This window comes from Penicillium cosmopolitanum (genome assembly GCF_028827165.1).
Source record: "Penicillium cosmopolitanum strain IBT 29677 chromosome Unknown utg000013l:1.0-859999.0:1.0-860633.0, whole genome shotgun sequence".
In the NCBI taxonomy this organism is placed as follows: Eukaryota; Fungi; Ascomycota; class Eurotiomycetes; order Eurotiales; family Aspergillaceae; genus Penicillium; species Penicillium cosmopolitanum.
In genome coordinates this window covers 702327-718733 of record NW_026622683.1, presented here as the reverse complement: position 1 = coordinate 718733, position 16407 = coordinate 702327, and the positions used below count along the sequence as shown (strand labels likewise).

General features: G+C 48.0%; 5 protein-coding genes across 5 annotated transcripts; 2 read left to right on the top strand and 3 right to left on the bottom strand.

Moving 5' to 3' along the window:
• Positions 1-243: 243 nt before the first annotated feature.
• On the top strand, positions 244-3427 carry N7509_014219 (DUF2293 domain-containing protein; the record flags this gene model as incomplete). The annotated part of the gene is made up of 5 exons (XM_056638856.1): positions 244-378; positions 508-627; positions 697-987; positions 1056-3193; positions 3301-3427. Coding segments are annotated over 5 exons (2811 nt in total), but the record flags the coding sequence as incomplete, so codon positions are not given.
• An 837-nt stretch (positions 3428-4264) lies between these two features.
• N7509_014218 (copper metallochaperone ATX1) lies at positions 4265-4638 on the bottom strand (the record flags this gene model as incomplete). The annotated part of the gene is made up of 2 exons (XM_056638855.1): positions 4265-4482; positions 4551-4638. The coding sequence occupies 2 exons, from the start codon at positions 4636-4638 to the stop codon at positions 4265-4267; spliced, it is 306 nt and encodes a 101-aa protein (XP_056480844.1).
• Positions 4639-7057: 2419 nt separating this feature from the next.
• N7509_014217 (class III chitinase) lies at positions 7058-8517 on the top strand (the record flags this gene model as incomplete). The annotated part of the gene is made up of 3 exons (XM_056638854.1): positions 7058-7150; positions 7438-7556; positions 7611-8517. The coding sequence occupies 3 exons, from the start codon at positions 7058-7060 to the stop codon at positions 8515-8517; spliced, it is 1119 nt and encodes a 372-aa protein (XP_056480843.1).
• A 650-nt stretch (positions 8518-9167) lies between these two features.
• On the bottom strand, positions 9168-9416 carry N7509_014216 (uncharacterized protein; the record flags this gene model as incomplete). Its single annotated transcript, XM_056638853.1, has 1 exon — positions 9168-9416. The coding sequence occupies one exon, from the start codon at positions 9414-9416 to the stop codon at positions 9168-9170; it is 249 nt and encodes an 82-aa protein (XP_056480842.1).
• Positions 9417-10782: 1366 nt separating this feature from the next.
• Positions 10783-15896, bottom strand: N7509_014215 (uncharacterized protein; the record flags this gene model as incomplete). Its single annotated transcript, XM_056638852.1, has 9 exons — positions 10783-13705; positions 13774-13811; positions 13865-14351; positions 14408-14432; positions 14485-14655; positions 14703-14786; positions 15023-15236; positions 15297-15334; positions 15392-15896. The coding sequence occupies 9 exons, from the start codon at positions 15894-15896 to the stop codon at positions 10783-10785; spliced, it is 4485 nt and encodes a 1494-aa protein (XP_056480841.1).
• Positions 15897-16407: the final 511 nt, after the last annotated feature.

Sequence of the window (16407 nt, the reverse complement as noted above, 5' to 3'; positions counted from 1 at the left end):
ACTTGCTGCATTCCCGGACACAGGACGGGGTTCCTTTTTTATTCCCCTTACGCGTCCACCCAAAACTCCACCTTATACTCGGCCCAACCCGTCCCTCTCGTACTTTTTATGCTCTGACCGCCCGTGTTCTCCGACTTCCGTCATATCACCCCCCCCCCCCCCTTAGCCACCGACTCAGTCCCCCGAAACCATGTGTGAAAGGCTTCTCTAAGAGGTTGCTTCGAAGGATCCAACCCTACAGAATGGCCCGCGTTGTCAGGGAGGGCCGCCTCGGCTTCGGTCAGGCGCGCCCCCAGCCGCGCTATTCAGCGGAGAGCTCGAAAACATAAAGTGATCATGGAGTCGGTTACGCAAGAGAAGAAGAAGCTTCAGAGTGTTGTGTGTTTCCCTTTTTTGAGATATATATGAGAGAGGAGACCTGTCTTGTCCTGATCTATATACCTATATACTCTTCTCCTTCCCTCTTCTTTCCTTTTGTCCTCTCTACTCTGCTAACCCGAGATATAGATCTGCTTCGAGGCACGCGCTCCAACCGGTTACACCTTCATCCCGGCTGGAAATCCTCATCTCACGACAGCTTGCAAAGAAAGATGCCGAAAGGAAGGATCACAGATCTATGCGGTCTCGGTAGGAGGATATTGATCTCATCTCGTGCATTCTATGCATGACCCTTGGACTCTACTCATGCTCAGTTAGACCACCCCGCATGCCACCACCCATAATCTATCCCTCCACGTTCATCGCATAGGTTATCATTTCCCGAGTACCGTGGTTGCAGCTGTCTGTTCGGAGTTGGGACTCTACCTCACCAGTACTGGCAAGGCGGTGCCTTTCCATACGATGAGCTCTAGAGAGACTCGCCCGACAGCTGATGCCAACAAAGACCAACTGACCATCAACACGGAGGCAAGAGACGCAATTACAGATCTCTTCCCTAATATCCCCTCGAATGATCTACATCAGATCATTAAAACTGCATTTCAAAAGGTATGTCCTCCGGAGCTCACCAGACGGAATTTGAAAGACCGGGAATACCTGATAGCTATGATGTATAGGGTCAGCGAAAAGTAGGCACCGCTTCCGAGTTGCCACTGGCTCGTCGTGCACAGCTTGCCGTGGTGGCTCATATCCGCCATCTCTACACCGATTACGACAAGCTTTTGAAGTCGGGCTCATTTCACGAGGCGAGATCTACCGTTGAACAGCCGACTCTAGCCAAGCTCGTGGCCTGGCGGGGTGATGACGAGAATGGCCAAAAGGTCCTAGAAGATGTGTTCCGAGAGGTCATCGTCATATCCGATGACGATGATGACAGTGAAACCGAGGAGGAAGTCCTCGCCTCAAGCGATAACCGAGGAGTGGAAATTCTTTCCAGCCATGCCAGGGTCCATGACATTCAAACTCAACCCGTTAGCTTTGTGAAAACCTCAACCCTGGACCCCTTACGCGAGATGTCCGAGGAAGCACCTCCTGGTTTCCGATTTGTGCATAGTGTGCCCAAGAAGGCCGTCGATCGTCGAGGATTTAGCAGATACCAGGCGTGGAACCGCGCCATGACCAAGTACGGGACTAATGGCACCGCACATGGCACCGAACAGGCCCGCCTGAACGGTGGCACGGCCGAGCAGCAAAGCCCACGCCACGGAAAACGTCCCCTGGCCCCTGCTCGTGAACTTGCAGACTCTCCCAGGCGCCGTGAGATTCCTCCCCTTCCGTTGGAAGTTGCCCCAAGGGTCATTTCAGGCCCCAGCCGTTTTGAAAACACTGTACACCGTACAGCCGCTACTCCAGAACGGCCAGCAGGGAACGGCCATGTAGGTATCCATGACAGACGCGGGCCTTTGGAGGGTCAACGAACTGTGTCCCAACATGGGATCAGTGGACAGCCAGTACTAACCACACAGAATTCATCCGAAGTTCACCTCTTGGATAGAAGTCCTCGCTCCGTTGGGAATGCTCCGTATCCTCCACCTCCAGGCAAAGCCCATTTGAATTCCAATGCTCGTACCGAGCGGATCCCCACCAATAACAACGCATACTCGCCAGTTTTCGTTAACGCGCACAAGGAACTGCATTCGATTAACCAGAATCAGTTTGGCGCCCGGACTGAAGCTCCTATTTCTCATCCGGTCAGACCAGGTGCTACCTCCCAGGATTACGTACTGCCCTCAATCGAAGCACCAATGGACAAGCGAAAGATGGATGTCCGTCTTGAGAACATGACAAAACGGATGAGTCTTCGTTCCGTAACACCCAAACAACCGGGAGAGCAGTCTCAGCCTGGCAGTCCAGATGATCCAAACTCCAAGAGAAGACGACTGGTTTACCACGTACCCCCGCCCCTATCCCAGGAATCACGCCCCGATCCTTGGAACGCAAGGCCCATTGCTATGCCGGTTTCTGTTTCTGAGGGTTTGGCTTCAAGAGGTCAATACCGCCGCGATGATCTCGGTCCCGAGTATCGCGTAGCGGACGGAAATATTGTTCGTCGGGACTACCTCCCTCCCGCAGATCCATACCAGAGAGAGAGACAGGTTCAGGCTCCCCATGATGCTAGACCAGCTATGGATCGGACTCGTCTCGCCGATATGCACTCACATTCCGGCCCACCTGGAACCAGTGGAATGGTCCTAGATGATCGCATTCCCAGAGCCGCAGCCGGCCCCGGCGCTTCTTCCCGCCTTGCTTACTATGGTGATCGTAGCCCTCACACCCGACCTGCAGTGATTGATCCTCCTCGTGCCTCGAAAGATGGTGATCATCCTTATGCCTATCCTCAAGTTCCCGGAGCTCCCTTGAATGGGAAGCTGTACGCTGACGGCTTTGTCCGCCACGTTGATTTCCGCGAAGTTCGTCCGGTCGAGTACTTTGTCCCACGCCCAAGAGCGCAGCAGCCGCGCGTCGGAGATCCCATCGGCCAAGCTCAAGGCCAGCCCTACAGAACTAGGATTCCTGAACACTTTATCCCCAAGGATCTTTCTCAGTCTCACTCCTTGCCCCAGCCTCCACCGGAGCAGCAGCATCTACTTCCAGCTTCCCGAGCTACTCACAGTTCTCACGATCAGACTCTTCCTCATACTCATCCGGAGGCTATGCCTATGCCTATTCCTATGCCTGGAAATCGCCAGCCCCGAGGACCACCTCCCGCAGGCGTTCGTGAGAGACGTCCTGGAAGCGGGCCCGGCCCGAAACGGTAAGACAAACCAGTCTCGCCAAACTTCCCGGGCACTGGAATGATTCGATTTCCTTCTTCGGGATTCCTTTGAGAGAGGGAAAAAACTAACATTTTCCTTTTCACAGACGCGTTCACGACCCCCGTGCTTTCCAAATGGCCGAACAAAGTCGGCCCATCTACGTTCAAAGAGTGGAGTCGCAAACACCACAGCCCATGCCCGAGGGTAGCAGACATGTTGTTATTGTTGATTGATTGATGTTTTTTATGAATACGAATTCCTGGAGTGGAGTGGCGTGGAGTGGCGTTTGGTTAGCGCTTGCGGGCTACGCTTACGGCTTTTGATAATGATTATGATTCTGATCGCAGTTGCGGTTGCGGTTGCGGTTACGGGATTGCGATGACATCGCATTTGCACTTTCATTTGCATTTGCATTTGCGTTTGCATTTCCATGGTTGTTTTTGTTTCTCTGTTCTATTCTCTGCGATTGTTTCGTCCCGTCTTGTTCTGTTCTGTTCTGTTCTGTTTCGTTTCGTTTCTTCCCGTCTCGTCTACATGATACCCATCCATCTTGTCTTTAGATTAGATCGCCTTTCTCATAGGAGGGTTCCAATCGAAGCTTCTTGCAGTGCAAGATTTGCCTATGGCTATGCCTAGGTATTACATGATTACATTACATCCGTTCCCTGTGCTATGTTCCATGTTCGCTCTTCAGTCTTAACAACTACTACTGGTACTAGTAGATATATCTAGTTTTAAATATTCTTCGGCTTAGTTAGTTAACGTGACTTTCAGTTGAATATGATACTCCCAACGAAGGGAAAAATGCAGAGGTATATTTCGCTGATAAAACGATCGTAATGATCTCAAATAAAAAGAAAATGCCTCCGAATCGGGAACTTGAGATAGATCTGATCTGATCAGATTAGATCTCATCCGGTCCCAGCACAGCCCAGCCCAGCCCAGCCAGCCCACAAAGTAGTTTTGTCTCAGAAACAAAACCTTCTTCAAACTTTGTTGTACTCCATCCTCCATCCTCGACATCACCACATCCCCATTTCTCTCTGCTGCTGTACTCTGCTCAGCTGAATCTAAACAGCCTGCTTCTCCCCATCCGCCTCCCCACTATTAACAGCCTTCCCAGTCTTCTTAATAGTAGCCAGAACAGTGTCGTACGAAAGACTCGGCTCGGTGGTGATCTTTGCGGTTTGCGATTCGAGGTTTACGTCGAAGGTTTTGACGCCTGGGAGCAAAGAGGACTGGTTAACAATAGCCCTTGTGAGGAATAGTAGCAGCGATGTGCACTGCACTGCGCTGTGTCGCGGGTGAGGGGGAAGGGGAAGGCGGGGCGGGGTATTCTTTGTGCTTTGTACTTACCTTCGAGCTTCTTCAGGACACGCTCAACGGCGCCGGAGCAGCCGCCGCAGCTCATGGAGATGTTGAAGGTGTATTGGTGGTCGGACATTGTGTGTGTAGGTGTTTGGTTGGAGTGTGTAGGGGAGGGAAGCGGTGGAGCGGAAGTGGGAGGGAGTGGGTTGAATTTGAAGGTGGCCGCGTGGTGAAACAAAGCAAGGGGGTGGCTAGTTCAAGTTCGAGTCCACGTAAGAAAGAAATGAAAGGAAAATAGAAGAAATAGCAAACATTCCGTAATGATATATGTGTTCCCTTAAGCTTTTATCTACGAAATCGAAATGGATATGGTGCAATTTGTCATTCCGAGAGATTTCCGCGATTGGCCAGTTTACAGTACACAGTACAGTTAAGGTGAAAGTGTTGGTTTGTCATCACGCAATAAACGCGCATGTTGAGCTTTTTTTGAACCACGCCAATTTTTGAATTGCTGGCACGGTATGGGTATGAGTATGAGTATAGAAGAGTGAAATAATAGAAATTAGAATAATGCATATAGCTTAACTACCACATCTTCGTTAGTCATTACTTATGGTAGCTGAGTCAGGGCTGTTGACTAGCATATGCCGTGAAGATGCTCAAGTGCTCACAGATCAACGTACGGCGTAGCATACGAGGGAATGAAGTAGTAGCGGTTCGAACGAAAGTAATAGCTTGAGAGAGAGAAAGAAGCTGAGATGGAACTAGATACATATAGGCATAGATGCCTAAGTAGATGCCGCAGGCGCAAGGCGTCCACGAATGGTAATAACACCGGTTCTTTACGTATGCTCGAAGTTAATAGTAATTTAGCTTGTTCGGTGATTCGCATACCGGAACTGCTTCTACTAGTATTACGTGTTGAAAACCTATTCTTGCTTTGAAATAGATAACTTTATACTTGTTTAAAATGATACGGAAACGTAGACTCACTAACTTGAATATCATTTCCATACACTGATCAGCCACAACTTTCAAAGAATCTAAGCCCTTGTGGTTGAAACCAATAGCTACCACTTTACACCCCCGTTCGGTGGTATGAATAATTAAAACCAGTGGATCACACTGTATCTTTGTTATATTTTACCAAATATCTGTTGTTACCATTCGTGGATGCTTTACGCCTGCGGCATCCACTAGGCATCCATGCCTACATGTATCTAACTTATCTCAGCTTCCTTCTCTCTCTCCTCAAGTTATTACTTCCGTCGGACCGCTACTACTCCCCCTGCAACGTATGCTATGCCGTACGTTGATCTCTTATGAGTATCTGAGCATCATCACATGATTTACTCCTGGACTTCCATTACCACCTTGCTTTCGGACAAAAGGCTACAATCTAATCTTAAACAGCATAATCCATGTATGTGATATCTTTATGATCTTGTCACATCACTGCGGATGGCACCTCTCATGCATCCCAGTTGATAGAATTCGGAAATACTACCAACTTGAGGCATAAGCAAAGCGGGGTTAATGAAGAGTGGTACTAGCGCCTCCTAATATCTGGCTTTCTTTACCATCCGAGATTCGTGAAGAAAAAGTGATCAGACTTCACAATATGGACCTGAAAATCACGAGCACCACCTTATGCAGGGGAAGAAGGGCTATTCCACGTTTCTGCACTCGGATGAAACACAAGACCATATTGTGGAGATAGAAGGTTTAAGGAAATGACCTCCAGCGAACGGTCCTCCAATCCCGCTTAAAGGTGTGATGCAACGTTAACTAAGCCAAAATATCATTAGCGGAATTAAGATAATTTTTAATGGGAAACGTGAGCCCTGATTCGCTAAGCCACATAGTTCCATCGTGATCACTAAAGCCACTAAGCTCTGCCCGAACATGTCACACCGGTGATGAAATGTCATGCAGAGGTGCACAGATAGGGCAGCCCTTCCTTTGATCGAAGCGATCTGTAAAATGGTAGTTCTCTTGGAATTTACTCATACGATTTCTGGGGCTACGAATAAAGATGGTTCATACTAGCGCCGCTTCTTTCTCTAGCATCCGTCTGCTCAATGTTTTATATCTTCAGAAGCGCTTAGAATCCATGGATCTCGTTAATCATAAATGCCGATGAGGGTTGCAAATTACGGCGGCAATGGCGTTGCGATGCTGGACTGAAGATACTCTACCACGGAGATAGTCATTAGTTCTAGAGTAGTATTCGCTATCACATCGTTGATACTGGTTAAGTTTCCGTCGATCCGAATCTACTTTCAGGAGGCACTCCGGTATGTTAGGGTCGCATACCATAACCACGGAGAGCTTTCACTCTATGTTACCTTCTCATGCGACCAGAGAGTCGTTCTACACCGGATAGAATTCATGGAAGCTAGTCTATCATGTCGATTCGTGTTGAAATAAAGGTATAAATAGGCAAGGACCACAGCTGCATTGAATGTTGAAAATCGCCATTATCAATCCAAATCGCCAGTGCGAATTTGCTATCAACCTTCAACAGCATCTTTATCATTTCATCTTTCTCAATCATGTATCGTGTCTTGAATATTGCAGGCTTTGCCATGGCCCTGGTTAGAGCTGCGAGTGCTGGCTTCAACCCTGGCTCTTCCTCCAACATTGCAGTATATTGGGGTAATATCTCAGACTTCTACGTACCAGCAAACACTTTTCCAAAAGCTGACAGAATCTTCCAATATGTAGGGCAGAATTCGTATAACCAGGGCAGTGGCCCATACGCGCAGCAGAATCTTGCCTCATATTGCTCCAGTATGTTCTCCGGAATAGGCAGGTGATGTATATCATATCAAAAACTTTGGCTAACCGGGAGTATTACTATGCATCTAGACACTGAAATCAATGTGAGTAATCGTCTCAGTACATCCAGAATTACTCTAACTGATAGCCCTAGATCATTCCCCTTGCATTCATGAACGGCATTACTCCAGCAATCTCAAACTTCGCCAACGCTGGAAACAACTGCACCACCTTCAGTGACAATCCTAACCTCTTGAACTGTCCCCAGATTGCGTAGGTTAATACAAGCCGCAATAATGTCCATAATCCTCTCTGATCGCTTTCTAGGAATGATATAATAACATGCCAGAAGACTTACGGTAAAACAATTATCCTGTCTCTTGGAGGCGCTACCTATACGCAGGGAGGATGGTCTTCGACTACCGCCGCACAAAATGCGGCACAGTCCGTGTGGAATATGTTCGGTCCAGTCCCCAGCGTCCAAACTGACCGTCCTTTTGGAAATGCCGTTGTTGATGGCTTTGATTTCGATTTTGAGTCGACCGTGAACAATCTCCCGGCATTTGGTGCTGAGCTTCGCAGCTTGATGAATGCCGCAACCGACAAGAAGTATTACCTCTCCGCTGCGCCCCAATGTCCCTTCCCTGATGCTGCCGATGGTACCACGCTTGATAGCGTTGCTTTTGATTTTGTCATGGTACAATTCTATAACAACTGGTGTGAAACATCAAACTTCCAGGTTGGATCAAGCACTCAGTCTTCATTCAATTTCGCAACGTGGGATAACTGGGCCAAGGGCAGCCTAAACCCAAGCGTGAAAGTCTTCCTCGGAATTCCCGCCAATTCCGGTGCCGCCGGTGCAGGATATACCAGCGGTTCTCAGCTTCAGGCCGCTATTGCTTACTGTAAGCAATATAGTAGTTTTGGAGGCGTCATGATGTGGGATATGTCACAGCTTTATGCGAATAGCGGCTTCCTTGACCAGGTTGTTAGTGATCTCGCGGCATCTGTACCTCCTACAACATCTCAGGCTACAACAACCACGTCTAAATCAACAACCTCACCAGGAACAACACTCACCAAAACAACTTCGACAACTAGCTCCAGCTCTCCAAGTGGAAGTCTTGTTTCTCAGTGGAGTCAGTGCGGCGGCCAGGGATATACCGGTCCGACCCAGTGTTCCCCTCCGTACACTTGCGTCTCTGGTAGTCAGTGGTGGTCTTCTTGCCAGTAGTCGGAGCTCTCATTTCCCCACGTGAAGGTACTACGTTCTCCTCTTTGAGTTATTTGCCATGCTGGACCTGGTGAATGATGTTATATACGGACTTTGTTCAAGTTCAAGTTGTATCTAGGATATTGCAAGCTCAGAGTTGAAGCTGATTGATATATTTGTTCTTGACGCTCCTGTAGCTCATAACATTTTTTATCGTATTACTACTAGTAACTATGCAGACGATTGAAATATGGAAATTACCTCTATATATAAAGCGGTACTGCTATTTAATATAACGATATCTACTTACTCACTGGGTCTGAGTCTGAGCGCTCTCGTTAAAGCGGCGGCAGCCTAGGCAGGAAAACCTCACCCAGCGGACAAATTCCTGTGTGTATAACTACATATACTATCCAAGGTCATAGCTAGCACTTATGACTACACTAGTAGTATCATGCTAGTAGTTATATACTACCGTGAGGCTTTGCCGCCATAACTATAAATCTACATGGAGCAGGAGCCATTCCAACCGAAAATATTCTGGTGGTTATTCGAAAGCCATAAAGCTCCAAGTTATAACAGCATTAGATGCATGTAGAAAAATCTCTAATCCATATAATTCCCCGGTTACCCAGGCCATTGGATCACAGATGTGCCATTGTGCAGACAAATTAGGCCTCAAACGCCATATCCCGTTTAGCGTTTGGGAGAATTGTGTTCGCGTCATACTCTGTTCCGGAATAAGCTGCTTCACTGGCCGTCACAAAAGTTTTGAAGCTAGTCGCTAATCCTTGTGCTCCACAGGCTTTTTCCCCAGCTGTTAGCATCATCATTTTGAGCGCTGCGTTTCCCTGCGCAGAAGCAGCGATTGAAACAATAAAATCCCCCAGATTTGTCGCAGGCCGCTTTGCTAGCTTCATTACTACGAGTAATAGCAGCCTCAAAATCTTGTGGTCTACCATAACTACCAATGTTTTCGCCATAGCAATCCGCCCTGTAGTTTTGAGTGGGGTCACCCTTTGTTGGATCACACACAAGCTGTTAGTCACCGTCCACGCTCATGATAGTCCATGAACTATCCAGGCAGTTGTTGTTGCACTCTGTGTTGATGTGGCACTTGGTACCGGCAGGGTATGTAACCGCGAGAGAGTCGACAGCGAAAAGGGAGATTGATGCGAGAAGCTTCATTGTGGAGGTAAGATCTGAAGCCTGAAATAGATTGTCATTAATCATTAATTTGTTTTGTTCATGGCACCGAGGCATTTGGACTTAGAAAGAAGCACGTACTTTTTTCTGCTTTGACAAATAAGGGTTTTGGGAAGGGTTTCGTTGTTGATAATGCGAGTCTGGAGAGTTGGGTTTATCGGTGCTGCCTTTTCATATTTTATAGCATCGAAGCATGTTAGAATGTTGATTCTAGGGTGGATCGTGAGATCGTGTGTAGCTGAACCTAGCGACGCTAGTACATGGAGCCTGCATGCCGATCTTCAATAATATGTACTCCATAAACCACATTCTAGTCCCTGGTCACATGAATATGTTAACCATTCTGGGGTATTCTTTAATATGATGTATTGATGTACTGTCTTGACACACCCAAGCCTTTATCACTAGATAAAATACAATAATACAGTCTGAGAATGTTATATCTTACCACTTTTCCCAAAGGAAATAAAAAAGAGGCAGCGGCTATTAAAATCCATGCGGCCAAGGGGCTTACATTGGTAGGGCGGCGGGACTGTGGAGTGGTGGCTTTTGAATAGTTCCTTGATCACTGGGGACATCAGATCATCAGATCGTTGATCCACTCAAAACAACCCTATCTAGGCTTATTTGTGTAGATACAGCACGAGATCAGCCTCGGAAAACCCCAGCGTCTCACCCACGAGATGTATGCTGTGTGTTTTTTCCTACACGGATAATCTGCACCTATGATCTGCATACACAAATCTGTGATTTTCTGCCAAGCTCGATAGCCCCTTACCCCTCTGAGCGTAAATACTTCGTACCAATAGGGATAGTATTTGCTCTCTGGCTATGTCACATTTTTTTTGCGACTGCGTATTCTGAAAGGCCTTCTTATTGATTCTCGTGAGAAAGAATAAAAAATTGAGAATATGTTTCGGTATGCTTTTGGCTACCCTTCAAGCTATGTATGTTTGCAATAGCCTTGCCATCCGATATGGACAAGGGACCACTCCAACAACAGCCTCAGCGACGATTCTGGCCTCTCGCAGTCCCGATAGCCGCCATGCAAATTCGCAGATCTTAGGAAGGACCCAAAAATCATTTGATGCTTTCGACAACAGGGAATGCCGCCAAAAGTTCCTTCATCGCAACTGACTTTTCCTCTGCGGCTCGGAGGATCTTCTCAGTGATTTTGAGATTCGGCTTAGAATCAAGAAACTCCTTGACGGTCTCCTCGGAGCATCGCTGCACGATGAGTTCCACGACTCTTTCAGTCTCGACAATAGCTATGCTCTTCTTGAGACCGAACTGAATCAATGTCTCAAAGTCAGAGTTGGCTCCGTCTGTATTGCTTGGCTCTGATCGATCTTTGTCCGTCTCCTTCTGATCAAAAGGAATTGCTTCCAACATGGCTTCAGAAACAACAAGTGCCTCATATTGCAACAAAATATCTGTCACTTGAAGTTTCCGGCGTTTAAACTTTTCAGCCTGCCAGAACCTTTCCCAAACTGCCTGAAGGTCTAACTTGCGTCGCTGATCTAACAGCAATTTCAATGGTCTCGTGTCCCTATATTCACAAGCAATTTGGAGAAGGTTCTCTGTAATGGGGGCCTCTGACCCGAGACGAACAATGAAGGCTTTTAGAATACTTGCCGTATAGTAACTGGGATCCGCGCTTCTCGTGGTATCAAAAGGGGCCTCCATGACCTGTTCTGTGACAGCGAGACCGTCGAACCTGGTTTCAAGTATTGCCCTCACGAGCTCTGGAGAATCTGACTTCGCAGCATTTTCGAAGGCCTTTTGTGTGATGGCCATATTTGGGTACTTGGCCAGAACATCCCCCATTATTACCGCGTTGGATGCGACCCTTTCCAGCACCCATTCATTCATCTCAATGACTCGTTGACTCAAGAGTTCATCAAAACCGCCCGCCATGCCGACCCAATAGTGACCTATTTCTTCCAAAATTTGCTCAATAGGAATAGACGCGTACTGCTGGGCCAAAAGAAATGACATGGACTCGCGATCGTGGCAGGCCTCAATAAACATTTGGTCAGAGACACGGGTTCCAGGCTGCAGGGCGAAGAGGATCTTCAGTATTCGCGGGCTTCCCGCCGCCTTCAAAATTGCTTCGTTCGGCACGTGGAGGTCGGGCCCGTGAACTTCGGATAAGTAGTTCAGTACCGACTCTCCCTGAGCATAATTTTCTGCTGCCGCGCATATCATTTCATCGGTAACTTGAATATCCGAACCTCCGTTTTTCATAAGCAGCTGAAGGATATCAACTGCGCAGCGCTGATTCCCGATCGCACGAGTTAGTACCCTCTCGGAGACTGCAAACCCAGCCTGCTGCTTTGTCAACAAACTGGTAATCATTTCCACGGCGTCTTTGCTATGTGCTATCGCAACCATGACTTCTTCACCGAGTGGAAAGTGGGGATCAACTTCGTCAAGTAAAATATTGAGAAACTCGAGACTGTTATAGTTTTTTGCTGCCTTCAAAAGCAGGTTGTGGGTGAATTGTCTAGAGCCTCCAAATCCCAGAAGCAGACGGAGTACCTCAGGCCTCCTACCATTCCCAGCAACAAGCAGTAGTAATTTCTCAGTGACTTTGAAATTAGGTTCCAGAACCTGAATGACTGCTTCCATTGCTTGAGATGTCCCTCTCTTGGCCACAGCGTGGGCTAGAGCGTCACCAAGCTTGGACCTCATTTCCTCGTGTTGAATGATTCGTTTGAATAAGGCATACATAAGCGGGTTGCCTGCCAAGAGTCCTAAGAAGTCCACATCCTTGAACCAAACATCTGTAAATCGTCTTTCAAACAACAGTTCTAAGATTTGAGCCGCGGTGGCTGTGTGGGTCTGCCCGGCTCCCCAGAATGTATTGGCATCGGTAACAATCGTTACTAACGATTCCTGCTGCCGATCAAGAAAGAAGCGCATCAACTCTAAACCTGCATGTTTATTCTGAATTGCAGCCTCCACCAATCTGCTACTTATAAACCTCGTGCGATCTTGGGATTGCTCGAAGAAGGCACCGCACATCCACAATGCTTGCATTATGTGCTCCAGCACCTCGCTGCCGGCCTCCCGATGGTCGACTTGCAGTACTATCGCTGCAGCCACCTCCAGCGGGACACGTCCGCACCTTTCGAGCATCTTCTCGAGAATATGAAGGTGGCCTTTACAAGCAGCGACAATGAGCAAAGTGCCGGGTTCAAAGTCCTGTGCACTCGAGCCAAGTACTAAGGGATCAACGCCCTGGTCAAGAAGCTTCACCACAACATGCTCCAGCCCCAGTCTTGCAGCATGATATATAGGCGGATCGCACTCTTCCGAAGTCATCTGGCCTTCGTCCAGAGGCATGTGCGATCTATACTCATACCCTCTAAGTTTCAATACATTGAGCCAGTTGAGGTAGCTCTGCGAGAACTCTTCACTGAGAAGATCTTCGATCTGGCGAAGTAAGGCTGGGTGGTTTGAAAGATCCCCCAACATTGCCACATGCTCATCCCAATAGCGGGCGGCATAGACCAGGAAAGGCTCTTTGAAAGCATGTTTCATTGTAATTGGCTCATTTTTGTCAAGAAGGCACTGTAACGCCGTGACTGCCAAATCGTAGTGGGCCGCTGGTATGGAAAACCGATACCATTCTTGACTATGTGGCTGCTGAGCATCCTCCAGAACCAAGAATTCCTGAACGGAAAAGTGAGCGAGCTTCACTGTGTCATCCGCGGTGCTCACGGTGACAAGAGAAGTGGTGCAGATGTTGATAATATGGTTTGGAGATGGCAGGTGCACCGCTGCAGCGACTGTAGCCAACGTAACAGGTGCAACGGACATGCTTATCCACATCAGGATTTTGCACGCTCGAACTCGATTCTTCTCTGCCATCCTGTTGAGGATGTCTCTGTATGTTGCCTCGAGGGAATCAGGAATCGTTTCCAGTGCATGATTTATTTCGTCTTCGTCATAGCACTCCTCGAGCCGTTTGATCTGTAAATCAGCCCAACGGAACCGTCTGCAAGAAATTACAGGTTTAGTAATGTGATCAAAATGAGCTTCTTAGGTAGTAGGCCTGGAACGTACCGTTCTGGCGTATCCAGTAACTTTTCAATCACTTTATCCTGAATGGATGAATCAAATTCCTTTATTGGTCCCCAGCCACTTGAGCACGAACAAATGTTTCAACGTCGCCACCCAACTTCACCTCCAGGTCTAATGTCCTACAGCCCTCAAACTGGGACCGGATATCTGGCTCCGGCCGACTGGTTGCCAGAACGTGGAGCTTTGTCGGATGAGATGCTTGCAGCTTTAGTAGAAATTCCAATGCGAAGTTTCTTTGATAACGACCGGGGGTATTAGGACACTCATCCAGTGCATCAAGGACCAGAAACACCTGGCCCTCGAGGTTCCGAAGAGTCTCATTCAGAGCTTCACAGAGGGTCTGTTGGTCTGGCTGGGTACCTGGTCGACTGTACGACTCCCAAAGCTTGGTAATTGACGGGGGAAGGGGTGCTGAGCTGAGCTGGCGAAGCAGGGACCTGAGGAGGTTGGGTATCTCTTGCGTCTCACCATTGCTGAATTGGAAGTACCAGTAGGCAAGGCGCTGGGGCGTGCTATATGGCTTTTGACAGTGTTTCTCAATGTCCTTGATAATCGTGGAGCTGGTGAGTGTTAGCCTAATAATCCTAATTTTATCAGCCACGGCAAGGGCTCATACCAAATGATTGATTTTCCGCAGCCAGCTGTTCTCATTTATTCAATTATGTATTTTAACGCGGGGTTCGCAAAGCTTACCCACGCCATGCAGCCAATATAGAATTCCGGGATTCTCTTTCCAATCCTTGTACGGATCTGTGTCGAGAAACCAGTCGCCCGTGTTTGCGGCCCGACGTTCTTGGTGGCCGTTTTGGATATCAGAAAAGGATGCCCTGGAGAGCCAGTCAAGAATCCTTTCCTCCTCCGCACCTGGGTTCGTCAGTGACAATGCTTGGGGGAATGCGGTATCAGCATACTCATTGTTTTGTCTTGAATTGCCTTGAGTCGACTGACGGTTTCGTCGATGCGTTGGAGGATCGCTTCACCGGCTTCCATCTGATCTTTTTGACTATCAGCCGCCATTCAATTATCCGCACCAAAGCCACGGGGGAGTTCCTGACCTATGTAAGTTGAAAAATTGACCCAGCGATCTACAATCTGTCCATGATCGATCACAGCTGTTTTTAGCTGGGCTAGTGGTTGTTCAGTCAATGCCACCAAGCCTTTTACCAGACGAACTTCATAACTGTCAGTCACATACTTTAATAAGCTGAGATCTTGGTCGTTAGGACAATACCTCCGTAAGTCTCATTGCTCCTCTTCTTCGCCTCGGCGGTATAACAGAAGATTGCGGTGTAGATACCGATCAGAGACTGTCGGATTCTCTCGTGAGTTTTACCCTGGTATTTCCAACAATAATCGTCAATAATCGAGTAATAGGCGAGCTTGTCGGCGAGGAACTCGCATGCTTCGAAAATAGCGTCTCGACGATCGATATCATTTTCAACCATCTATCACTCACGATTAGATCCGACATACATACTGTACACCGCTTGGCGACTCCTCCTTACCGTCAGTCCCAGCGATATAATCATCCACACGGAGGAAACTGCATGTATGATCAGCCATGCCCATATGCAAGCTTTGCTCAGAGATATATACATACCACGACCCGTTGGATCCAAAGATGCGACCGACGAAAAGACCGGCTTGGCCTTCAGTACAGCGCTCAAGATGCGACTAGTGGCATCTCGGAAATTGAACGAGGATCCGTTTCGCTTCCGAATATGCATCTCCCCCTTCTTATAAGCCTCATACTTCTCCTCGATCTCTTTCTTTACTTGCTCGATCGCATCTTCCGGTTTTGAAGTGTCCCCGGCATCCAGCAGGGCCTTGGTATCGTCGTCCAGGCGGGAAAACGCAATATCCCACAACCGGTCCTGTTCACGGTCTCTCTTGGCCGCGGGCGACACAGACGGGTCATAATTATCGGGTATCGCAACGGGTTCCTCGCTGCTGCTCACGGCGATGCCTTCATCGGCCGTGTTGGCCTCGCTATTGCGTGTCTTGTCGCTCCAGTCCGCACGGCTGGCATCGTGGGGGCGATGCACAACCGTGTCCGCGTCTTTCAGCTTGCTGCGACTGAGCTTCGCACGGAATTTTGTAAGCATTCTGCTAGCACAGTATGGGTGATTAGTGTCGAAGTGAAAAATTTGTCGAGACAGGCCCAATCGATCGCAGATTTGGGGCGCTTCTCCTGCTCAGCCTCGCAAACAATCAACCCGGTGATTGGCTCCCCGCAGCGAGTCATGATAGGTTCAGTCACAGTGCATGGTGCATTAGTGTAGTTCATGTTGTGAACGATGAATAAGCCCATCCCAGGTTCCAACTCGTAGTGGTATTAGACCTGTCACGATGCATCAAGACAATCAGATGAGTGCGTCTCTCGGAAAAAGGAGAAGGAAAGAAACTTGAGGGAGCATGGCGGTCTGCGAACTCTAAAGACCACAAATATATAGATCAGACCTCCTTATTCATAACTCCAAATATAAATAAATAGAATATTATATATTATTAATAAAAATAATGAAACCAGGGAAAAAAGAAGAAGAAAGAAGCTCTTATAATGGCTATAGTACAAATGGATTAGACGTAAGTTATAGTTATGGACAGGCACGTAAT